This window comes from Alligator sinensis, unplaced genomic scaffold (genome assembly GCF_000455745.1).
Source record: "Alligator sinensis unplaced genomic scaffold, ASM45574v1 scaffold1667_1, whole genome shotgun sequence".
Classification (NCBI taxonomy): domain Eukaryota; kingdom Metazoa; phylum Chordata; order Crocodylia; family Alligatoridae; genus Alligator; species Alligator sinensis.
In genome coordinates this window covers 361,433-373,047 of record NW_005842504.1, presented here as the reverse complement: position 1 = coordinate 373,047, position 11,615 = coordinate 361,433, and the positions used below count along the sequence as shown (strand labels likewise).

At 52.7% G+C, this 11,615-nt stretch overlaps 1 protein-coding gene across 1 annotated transcript in view; it reads right to left on the bottom strand.

Annotated features, from left to right (window-relative positions):
• The window catches only part of ZC3H4 (zinc finger CCCH-type containing 4), a 23,461-nt gene that overhangs the window by 5,548 nt on the left and 6,298 nt on the right, over positions 1-11,615 (bottom strand). The window contains 11 exon segments of the mRNA XM_014523563.2: positions 292-644; positions 1,168-1,421; positions 1,730-1,839; positions 2,408-2,519; positions 2,871-2,984; positions 4,043-4,182; positions 4,303-4,399; positions 4,550-4,692; positions 6,060-6,282; positions 6,987-7,097; positions 7,394-7,613. Coding sequence (XP_014379049.1) covers positions 292-644; positions 1,168-1,421; positions 1,730-1,839; positions 2,408-2,519; positions 2,871-2,984; positions 4,043-4,182; positions 4,303-4,399; positions 4,550-4,692; positions 6,060-6,282; positions 6,987-7,097; positions 7,394-7,613 — 1,877 coding nt within the window.

Genomic DNA, 11,615 nt, shown 5'->3' with positions numbered 1-11,615 from the left:
CATGGTGCGCCGGGGCATTCCCACAGCCGACGCAGGAACACGATGCTGAGAGGCTTGACTCAGGACCAGCTGTTGTATGACTGTTACCTGATGCAAACTCTGTCCAACCCTCACCCCCCTGCAGCCACCTGGCCAAAGTGTGCCTCCAAACAGCTCAGGGAAGCATGTGACCCCGCCTTTGCAGATGTCCCCAACTTGGGGCTATGCCAAAGCACGAGGACACACTCAGCTAGGCCGAGCCTGCAGCACCCTAAAGGAGCTCCGGATGCCCCCAACAGTCACTGCACGTACCTGGGTCACCCATCATGCCGTGGTCTATGTCCAGGCCCTCCGGAGGTGGGTAGAAATTATCGTAGAAGCCTGGTGCAGGTGGGCCGGGAGGCATCATGCCGGAGTGCGGGGAACCATCTGGGCCATATGGCATCATGGGAGGGCCAGGACCCATGGGGGGGCCGGGGTTCATGCCTGGGCCCATGGGCACGTCCGGGTGCATGTCCGGGTGCATGTCTGGGTGCATGTCTGGAAGCATGTCGGGATGCATGTCCGGAAGCATATCGGGGTGCATATCTGGATGCATGGGTCCTGGCATAGGCCCTGGGGGTCCGCCAGGGCCAGGGAACCTGGGAGGAGGGGGACCAGGGTGCCTGAAAGAGAACACACAAAACGGTAAGTGTCAGGGCACATCCTGAGATCTGGTCCGTCTCCTCAGCGGTGCATCCTGAAGAACCCAGGTTGAGCAGGGCCCTGCGGGGGACAGCCTCAACCGTGCTTGTGTGATGAGCCCAATGCAGTGGCAGCCAGGCAGGACAGATAAACCCGCATGCTACTGACTACCCCAGACTTCGCTGGCCCTGGCAACGGGACAGCTATAAGCCTCATGCCATAAGCCAGCTGCCGCATTCCCAGTCCCTTTGTCCACTGGGAGAGGAGGTCCCAACTGACCCAGAGACACTAAACAACAGAAGAACTCTGTACTGGCTATCCTGAAAAGTACCCTGAAACTGTGCTTGTCCGTGCCCAGGAAGAGCCTCCCTGCTTCCAAGGGGGTTTGGGTTTCTGCCTGGACAGTGACGCTGAGGTCCTCAGCAGAGAAACACGTGAACGCTGGCCACTGGCTCCATAAAGGTCCACCCGGCATCGTCCCTCAGGCACCTGGCATGCACTCACCTCACACCCAGCTTCTCAGCCAGCTGCCCCGTGGGCCGCACCACGATCTCGAACAGCGATGGGATCTTCTTGTACATGTCCTGCTGCTGCTGGAGCTGCTGGGGCGAGAGGGGCTCGTGCAGTGGTGGCGGCATCTGGGTGGGCAGCAGCCCCACTCCTGGCGGGGGCTTGGGGAGTGGATTGATGCCTTGCTTCTTTAGCTCTTCCACTTCCTTCTCGTCCTCTGCGCCTGCTTCTGCGTCATCTGCCAGCATCTGCGGGGAGAAGAGAAGTGAGAGCAGGGCCAAGGCACAGCCTGGGGAGAGGGGCCAGCCCAGAGCACACACAGAGGACCCCATCTTGGGGACTGGCATGGGCTGGCTGGCTGGCTCCAACATGGAACAGGCTCTTTGCCTTAGGAAGTAGCCCACAACGACCCCCGCCCCAGCACACAACCCCTTACAGACCCACTTTCCTTAGTGTTACAGACCCCTTTCATGGGTGCGAGCATCTTGTGAGGGCAGCAGTCAACCAGAACAAGACAGCCACCTTTAAACACGCTTGTGCTAACTTTCCTTTTTACCTTGTCCAGAAGCTCCCGCGTTTCATCCGTGAGCGGCTCGTGAGAAAACATGCAATCGTCCCCGTTGATGCAGTTCCCCGTGGTGTGAAACAGCTTACAAGGGAAGTCACGTACTGGGTGTTAAAGAGAATAAATCCCCTTGGGTAATTAAGCAGAATTCTTTCAAAGGGCAGGTAGATTTTTTCTTCTAATACCGAGCCAGCAGCTTTGCTGTGGCCACTTGCTGACCAGGCTTTTAAGTTCTGTGTGTTTTTGGCACTGACTCTAAAGCATAGATGCCCAAGATCCCTCATTTGCGTTTACATAACTCCCTGACATCTCTCTCATCCTTGCAGCTGTGAGACCACACTCCCCTGCATTCACTCTGGACCACAGCTGCTTTCCAAGCTTCTGTGAGTCGAGCCTGCATTCATCTCTGCAAGCCTCCACATCCTCATACACAAACACCTGCTGCACTCGCTGGCCTGGCCCTCACAAACTCAGGAACACTGAGGCGCACCCCCCACCTTCCACAGATGCTCCAAAGAGCAGCAAAATAACCATCAGCTGCAGGGACTGGCTCCACTGACCCACTCTGACCCATCATGCCAGACACTCCATACCCTGCAGCGAAACACAGCCAACAAGGCAGTGACCTCCCCAGCTGCCGAAACACAGGGAAACACCAGGAAAGGATATCGTGCATGTAGGGGCAGTTCTCAGCCCTCGCACAGTAGCCGGTGATGTAAAACTTGCACAGTTCCCGCTTCTTTGGTAGTTCAATGTCATGGCTGAAATTGCAATGGTCCCCCTGTTGGAAAACAGCACGCCACTGCCTGTTAGCATACATGGCAATCATTACACACCTGCTTTCATCACTGTATCTCCTGTGCTAAAATCAGTGAACACCTGGACCGTGTAGCACTGCGACTTCTCTCTGGTTTGAAACAAACCCGAACATGCCTCTCGGACCATCTACATATACTATCTAAACCAGCTACGTCTCTCCCAGCCCCGTTTGCAATCACCTGCCACACATGGTCCACACAGCTGAACTGTGAGGGTGGGACCACGTAACTGCATCTCATACAGCCTTACATGTGTTTCAGGTTCTCTATGAGCAGCAACATGGCAAGCAAGGCCAGCATGAACTGTTCCTTACCCAGGTACACCTGCCTTCCACAAAGTACTTGCAGATCACTTTTCCTTTCTTATCCGACTGTTGGTGGGATTTGTCGTGGTCGTTCCGCCTGTAATTTCCACCGCCGCCTCCTTCCTGTTGGAATCACACACACAAAAAAGCAGATCAAGAAGCTGTGGAAAAAAACATAACTATCTCCTTGCAAAATTAATTTCAAAGAATGAATGTTGTGGGGTCTTGCACGGGCCACTCCAACGCTGACAGCCTCTGTAACTCGGCTAGGTAGACAAACTGCCCTTGGTCTTGTGTATCAATCAACTCATCGGCATTTGGAAAGTCCATGCTCATCACAGATGAGATTGTTATCGTGGAAAGACTCATTCTGATATTTCCACGTGAAACAGAGACAATAAACCTAGGCTTGAGCATGCCTGAAAGACTATGAGAGCATCCTCTTTCATGCAGGATCTTTTCTGGCTGGAGCCAAAGTCAGCTCAGCACTTGGTGACAGCCACCAGTTAGGGCTCCCCCTCCTATGCCTTCTGTATTTTGAGCTACATGGTATCCACCAATCAGTGCCTGACTGTACTTTTTACCCCCAGCAAAAACCAGCAGGGAAGCTGCTCGAAAGGAGCATGGTAGAGAAATCAGGCTGGCCAGAAGCTGGTCTGCCCAAATGGAGGACTGAGTGATCACCAGCCTCTGGCCTCTTAACAGACACGGGAGAAAAGTGGTCATGTGCAAACACCACCTTCCCCCTCGACACATCTGCACCCCGGCCTGCCGTGTGTCAGTGCTCGCTTTGGAGTGAGACCAACAGTTGCTGGTTCTGCTCCCCTGAGCCCTGGGAAGCCAGCTAGGTTACGTTCTGGTCCACGCCTCATCACCAGAGCTGGAAATCGAGACCCCAGGTCTGCTGTCTATGCAGCTCAGCTACAGACAATGGAGCTGCAGAGGTGGGAGGGGGGGCTCTTTCCTTCCAGTGATGGCCAACAGCAGAGCATGGCCCGAGGCAGTCTGCAGCACCAGCAGGTAGAGAAATACCTGTCTTCGCATGTGTTGACTTAACGTATTGCTCTGGGTGCAGAGAGGCCCTGGGCAGCGCCCATGGAGCCCAACATCAGAATCCAACCTGGACAGAAAAGCCCAGCGCATCTCACATGGTGACACCGCCTCCGAGATGAGCTGCTTACCCCTGTGTCGTCCTCATAGTAATCGTCATCCTCGTTCATCCCGCCGCCTTTCCCCATTCCGCTCCGGCCTCTTCCTCTCCCCCTGCCCATGCCCTTGCCGCCTCTGCCTCTGGGACCACGACCTCGCCCACGGTTTAAACCTGAAACACAACACCACATGGACATTCGCGTTGCTTCTTAGAGGAACCCCAGCACTGCGATCACAGACTGGGGCTCAGAGCCCCAGAACCCCTGCAAAGGCCCCTGGCCCGGCAGCCCACCTCGGCCTCGGCCCTCTTTGCTCCTCCGGTACTGGTTCAGCTCTTTGGAGTAATCGTCATACTCGTCATCACCGGCAGGCTCCTCATTGTCGCCGTACTGCAGTTCAGAGGGAACAGAGCAATCAGTCCGCCGGGACAGAACAGGCACTCAGCCAACACGTCAGGGCCACCAATAGGAACATCCTCTCGCCTCTGCCAGCCCCAAGGGAGGACGACAGGCTCGAAAGAGGTCGGTTCCGGTACTTACTTCCATCTCTTCCTCGTACATTTCCTCCTCCTCTTCTGGGTGGTCGCCTCTCCCTCTTCCCCGGCCTCCTCGGCCCATGCCTCGCCCTCTCATTCCACCTCTGCCTCCACGCCCCCTGTAGCCTCGGCCCCGGCCTCGGCTGCCTGTGAACAGCACATAAATCAGCATTATCTCACTTCAGCTGCACCTGACCTGAACGGGCCTGGCTGGGCAGCTTTCTTGGGCGCAGGTACAGTGCAGGGGCCTGGGAACAACAGGGCACACTTCCCCATGCAGAGGACAGTTGGCTCCCTTCAGAAAGGCAAACCTCATAGTAACTCATCTCTGAGTTGCTGCTAGTGAGATCAATCCAAAGGGGCTTAACCAGCTAACATGATGCACGTGTTAAATGGAAGCACCTGCTAAATGGAGAATGACAGCATTCTGGTAAAGGACTGCTGCTGCGTTTGGTTTCTAGAGAGCGGGGTATGCACCGTATAATGTATGCCAACGCTCGGCTTTGGGCTTTCTCCAGCCGTAACCAACATCTGTCTTTCTTCAATGTCTATAAGCCCCAATTAACAAAAATTAGCAAGCGTGTGACACACTCTAACATCGTCACCCACACAGCATCCCCAGGGAAGCGCCCCTGTCCTCTGCAGCACAGGCTGGCGATGGAGCAGAAACAAAACGTCTTGCCCTGACCTGAGTCCTCCTGGCCATCTTTCCTCAAATAGCATGCATCTTGCATGCACGCACAGCCAGTAACACATGAGAACACCACCAAGCAGGCACCCTGAAGCCTCCTTCCATTGGTGCTAAGGCTGTTTGCTCCCTTGTAAACCCCATCTGATACCCTATTTTGGACACAGAGTCTGAAGCAGCGTCCTTTAAATCAGGGAGTGGTGTTGAGTAACAAAGCTGAGACTTAATAAAAAATCCAGAAAGAACAAACTCTCAGTGCTAAGTAAGCTTAAGCAAGCCAGGGGTTTGTTAACAGTCTGCAGCAATTGATTTAAAGTGGCCAAGATATAAACACTTCCAAGTAGCTATTGTGAAGGCAGGGCAGTAGCTGCATGTGTTTCATTCTCTGTGTTGGACTGGTGGCACACTGGGTTTCAGAAGAAATGCTGAACGTAGCTTAACAAGATGAAATCAGGCCTGTTACATTACCAGCTGATTTCTCTTGTCTTGGCTGATAAAGGTTTGACTTTATTGTTTTCACCCTCGCCAGTATTTTTAAATCAATCTAAACAGAGAAGGAAGAATGTGCGTTTAAAATTGTAAGCTACAGAAGTGGGATCTGACTCTTCTCACGTGAAAAAACGGACTTTTCTCTGCAACACTGATAAGGCCCAGACCTTGCAGCTCTCTGCTTGCAAGCAGGACCTTGCAGTCCCTGGGGTGCAACGGCCCACCTGAATGCACCCAGTTGCAGCAGGATTGGGACCCCCCCCATGGCAGGTGACTATCAGACTCAATAAGCAGCCGAGCTGCGGACACAGGGTGCGCGCTGGCTGGGCAGCTGTACCTCGCCCCCTATGCGACCCCTCCTTTGCCCGCCGGTACTGGTTCAGCTCCTTTGTGAAGTCATCGTAGTCTTCCTTCCCCATGTCCTCGTCCTCCTCCCCCTCGTACTCGCCGTAGCCCTCGTTCTCGTAGTCCTCATACATGCCGTAACTCTTGCTCTCCATCTTGGAGTAGCTCTTTTTTGGCATGGGAGTGCCATGAGAGGACTGGTACTGCTGGTGGGACTTGAGAAAGTAAAACAGACAGAGAGACAGGGTCAGGCCTAAAGAACGATCCCTCCTAGGCTGATCACAATGTACGATCCCCGAGCAGGCCCTACTACAGCACACTCCCCTCCACAACCTGCAAAGACTGCAGCCTCCACACACCCTGCCAGGCAAACTGTGCCCAGCAGCCTCCCCAGCACTCTCTGGACACACCAACAACCTCTGCTTGGAGAGTGCGCAAGGCTATTACAAGGGGGCAGCAGTGCCATCAAACAGGGGTCACTTCCCTAATTCCTGCAGAGAAGAACAGCCTGGGATATGAACCCCCTAAACAGGGAATTGGTGGGACTCCTGGGCTCTGTGCTGGGCCCCCAACTCAGCCAGCAGGCTCTGTTGCGCAGATGGAATAGCAACCCAGCCATTATCTCCTTGCTTATTTCACAGCTCATTTCCCTCTGCTTGTCCCTTCTCTCCATCAGGAAGTGGCTATTTCACTCTCGCCGGTGAGGGAGAAGGAGACCGCCTGATATCAGGATTTTTAAAAAAACCATAGGGAAAAAAAAGGCAGAGGAGCAGAGCAGGCTCAGCAATGAACCACAGCCAGGCACAGGTGAACCTGGCCATCCACCTCTAGATGGAGCCAGACAGGGCCTCGTGGCCAAAGCCTTGAGCCCAGCACAGGACAGAGCAGGGTTTCCTTCCTGCTGCCAGCAGGTACTTACAGAAGAATAGGGAGGGCTGTACTCCCGATACTTCCTGTGCCCCTTCTCGCTGGGACTGAAGTCAGAGTCCTCGCTGTAGTCGGAGAAGTCATCGCTGGAAGATGCATGGCGCTGCAAAGCAGACACAACGCACAGGTTAAGCCCAGACTGGCCCAGCTGAAGCTCCCCTGCCAGGAGCCTGGCTTTTTGGGAACGAGTCTTTTTTAAAGTAACTCAGATATCGGCTTTCAAAACCCCAACAGTTCTTCTGAATTTTAACCGCTGCAATCAGAAAGCACCTGCGAACCCTGTGGAAGAGTCCACACAAACCAGGAACTTCACCAGGACGAATTCACTGGTGCTGCTCTGGCTGGGGCAGCTACAAGGACCGTGGGGTGCGCTCGCCGCCAGCCCATCACGGGACCCACCTTGTGCTTGGATTTCCTTTTCTTTTTAGCTCTCCTCTTCTCTTTCTCGCGCTCCTTCCTCCGCTTGCGCTTCATGCGCCGATGAGCCTTCTCGTCGTCCGAGTCACTGTGGTGCTTCTCCGACTTCTCCTTCCGCCCCCTCTCGTGCGGCTCGGCCGCATCCTGCACCTCCTCACCTCCATCGTCCTCCAGCTCCCCCTCTTCCAGCTCTCCATCCTCCCTGCAAAGCAAACGTCCACGTTAATATTCCCCCTACCGTGAAACTGCCTGTCACACTCCGGCCAGCCAGGCATGTTGGGTTTCCTATGGTGAGAGCTACCACTAATCCCACATACCCCGGTTCTGGACCCCTAACAATTGTTAATCTGTTTTACTTATTTAAGAAACACCCACGTATCTACCTTGTAACTTAACAACCATCCAGAAATAACCCAGAAGATAGAGAGAGACTCTATTCAAGATGACACCATAAACAACCAAACCAGACTGGGCCCTAGACTGATGTCCCCAGTCAAATAAAGACCATTTACATTCTAAAATCCATACGGGTTTTAAAGAAGAACCCCAACCTGATGGTTAAGTCAGTTCACAAGACAGCATTTCGTCCTCCAGAAGATAAAATTATACTTAAGTGATCACCGAAACCCCATATTCCTGCTCTCCACCCCAATTAGTACATCAGATCAGCAGATCGTGCACTGAGAAAACATGTAGCTCTACCAGGCAGTTTCTAAGTATCTATAAAACATGTGTATTGATGGCAATTAAAAAAAATCCTTGATTTAATCTAAAATTACCTATGCTTATTCCTTCCATAGAACAGCTGTTTTGAGCCCTCATCTGAAACCAAGAATGCTGCCTTAGGAGATCAGTCTCTTATTTCCAATTTGGCGAGACGCATCTCAAAGCATAAGCGCTGCTGTTTCCTGCTCTTTTCCCCACATTCACACTTAACTGCGCTCAGAAGATCAGACAAAAACCTGAAATTCCCTCAGATTTTCCCTGTCACATCTGGTTTTAGAATCATGGGGTTCGGGATATGGGGAACCGTCTTCAATCTCACATCTTCTCCAGAGTTTCTGTACCGCTTGTCCTGTCCTTAACCCCAAGGATTTTCGCTTTCTTAGTCTCACTCCCATTTTCCATCTCTTCTGTCCTCTGATAGATATTTATTGTGTCTAAACCCTTGGTTTAGAATGATAATTTTGAGTACGATGAAGAGCTGGAAATTCACTTGCGTGCTGGAAGCGCCCACTGCAGGGTTAATCCTCCCCTCAAATGCTATAGTAGGCAGACAAGGTTGTTTGGGTAGATGTAGTATCTTTTATTAGACCAACTACATAATTGGAAAAAATATCATTTGCAAGCTTTCGGGCACAAACGCCCATCTTGCCAAACTGGAAACAGGAGACTAATCTACGGCAGTGCTCCTGATTTCAGATGATGGCTCAAACAGCTCTTTGCAAGGGGCGTTTGTGCCCGAAAGCTTCCAAAGAGCATTTTTTCCAACTATTTAGTTGTTTTAATAAAAGATATCACATTTGGCCAAAGAACCTTATCTGCCTGTGTCCTTAGACCAACACGGCTGCAACCAACCCTGAAACACGGTCGTAGGTGGCACCACACTAAAGGGAAACCTCTGTGGGAGAGTCTGCTTTGAACCTGTCCCTAAAAGGCCTGAGCTCTACATGGGGAGCAGTGTGGCTGGTAGAGGTGACTAAAGAGGCAAGCATCTTCAGACCTCAAAGAGCAATTGAAAAGCCATTGCAGCAGGTCTGCCTTCACAGGGGTCTTTTCCTGCTGTCTGCTCTATCTGAATCGCCAAAGGGCCTGACATGCACACAGAGGCAGGCACAGCCCCTGCCTGGAGAAGGGTGCAGCTGCACCCCTATTACTCCCTTCTCATTAAAGACGAAGCCAACCTGTTGCTCGTGGTGGTGTCAACACCCTTTGCTGGGGAAAGGACATCTTGGAAATGGACCTGGAGGCAACACCCCTCCCCCAGAACATCTCGTGGATCTCCCTGCTGTCCACATGTGCCAATACTGTCAGCCCCGGGCATGGAAGCATATAGCGTGTCCAGCAGCAACAGGTCCAGGAGAGACCAGCCCTAGAGGCAAGAGGGGCCTGCCGTGTGAAGCTTTACAACGGGTTTATTTCAGTGAAACAAGCAGTAAAACGGTGCCTCCTCCAATGTCAGCGATGCCCTTGATCATCATGGCATGAGAAATGATCGCATTGTATAATCCAGTGAGAACAGGGATCGACCAGCCAGTCACCAACCCTATGGGCACTGTAGCATGCCTGGGTCAACACCCATCTAGTCACGGGGCAAAGGACAGAAGGCAGATGCTAAATACCGAAGGTGAAATGAGAGCTGCTGAGAAAGTGAGCTCCAGAGGCCTGGGCTTGAAATAGTTACGTGGCCCACTTCCCTACGCCACTACGGATGGTAGCTGCGGGAGTATGCACAGGGGTATGGTGTCTCTTAGCCAGTGCCAAAGATGGCCCGAGACCTGCCTACGAGTCAAAACCAACATGCGAGAGTGAAGCCAGGATCTGGTCTGTGCCCGATGCAGAGCTAGCAGGTGCTCACAGACATAAACACTGCTCAGGAAGAGAGCCAACAGATCCCCCACCTGCTGCTGCTTCTCAGTGGACACGAGACGCAGCCCCGTGGGCAGCACGTGGCTGCACCCAATCGCAAAGGGATGGACGACAGTTGCAGGGTCTGTCTGGGAAAACAGAGGCAGCCCCCTCACCACCTGGACATGGGAAGGGTCCTAAGCTGGCCACCATTGCTACCCGCACTCCTACTGTCAGCCATGGGTCGAACTCCAGCATCCTAAAGAGCAAACCTCAATACCTCTCTGCTCTCACCAGGATCCCAAGTCCCCAAGCCATTCCGGTTTGTTTAACAAGAGGCCTCTTTATATCAGGATTAGGCTCACCTAATCATTACCCCTCCTCTCCCTGAAATGCAATTCCCGCATGCACGTGTCATTTTGCAAAACAAGAACCCTTGAGAATCAACTTCAACCAGCCACCGAAGGAGGCTGGCACCCACCTGGGCACACAGCAGGGAAGAGAAAGTCAAAAACTGAAACAGAAGTAAAATACCTGCATGATCCCCTTTCCTCTGTACCTATAACAGCTGCCTTCCCTGCTTCAGAATAAATGGGCCTGAAAGCAGAGGCTCAATGCAAGGCACCTAAAGGACTCATTCTCCATGCCCCGAGACATGATGCTAGCTGAAAACCAAGGCCTAGCTCAGGTGGCCAAGTATCAGCCAGCTGCAATTCTCAATGAAATGCTGTCGTTGTCTAAATTAATCTAGGCTAAATTGCATGCGGAGGGGAAGAGCGCAACATTTTGAGGATGAAAAAGCCTCACGAGACACCGTGAGTCCAAGCAACGTAAAAGACTCCCCTTCCTTCGGTTGTCTCAGCAAAGGCAGGACCACCTAGATGCTAGTGGTTGATCCCTAGCCCTGCTCTCCTTCACGGGGTAAATCGGTTGCTGCCTCTGGGGTAAGAAAGGAATGCTGCCCCTGCCGGGGGGCTGCTACCTTCTCCTGCAGCACGGACAGCTAGGCGTTAGGCTCAGGCAGTGTCCTCCTTCAGAGGATCGAGGGCACTGGTGAGTCTCTGGCCTTGCCATCAACTGGGTTTCCAGACAAAGGAGAAATCCACCCCGGAGTACATGAATCAATGTCTTTCATCAGCTTGGGGCTAATTTAAAAATGGTGGCTTCACAAAGCAAAGAAACTCTTTGAATGTTTAAGATCAGCCTCGCAAGAGAAATAATGGAAACCCCATTGCCTGAGACAAAGCCCATCGGACGGGAGAAAGATGTAGGGGAAAAAAATACCCTGTAAGGCACAAGCAGAGGGACGCAGTTCAGAGGGACTTGGGGAGAGTACGTCGCGTATGATTACTGTGGAGATTTACGCTCTTTATAAGACACACACAACCTGGAAAACAGAAAACCCCGCGTTTCAGAATGGAACAAAACCCAGCATCACTCTGACACAGGATCCACGCGGCTTGCGTAGGGCAGGTACAGCCCAAGAAAACTTAGCTCAGGCTGCAGTGTGGGGAAAGCGCAGGGGGCAGGCTGCAATCAGCAGCACTGCCATCCTCCCGTGGCAACTGATGATGAAGCACCAGTTTGAAAACCTGCGGCCTGGTGAATTCACTTGACAACCTCCGTTATGGAAGGG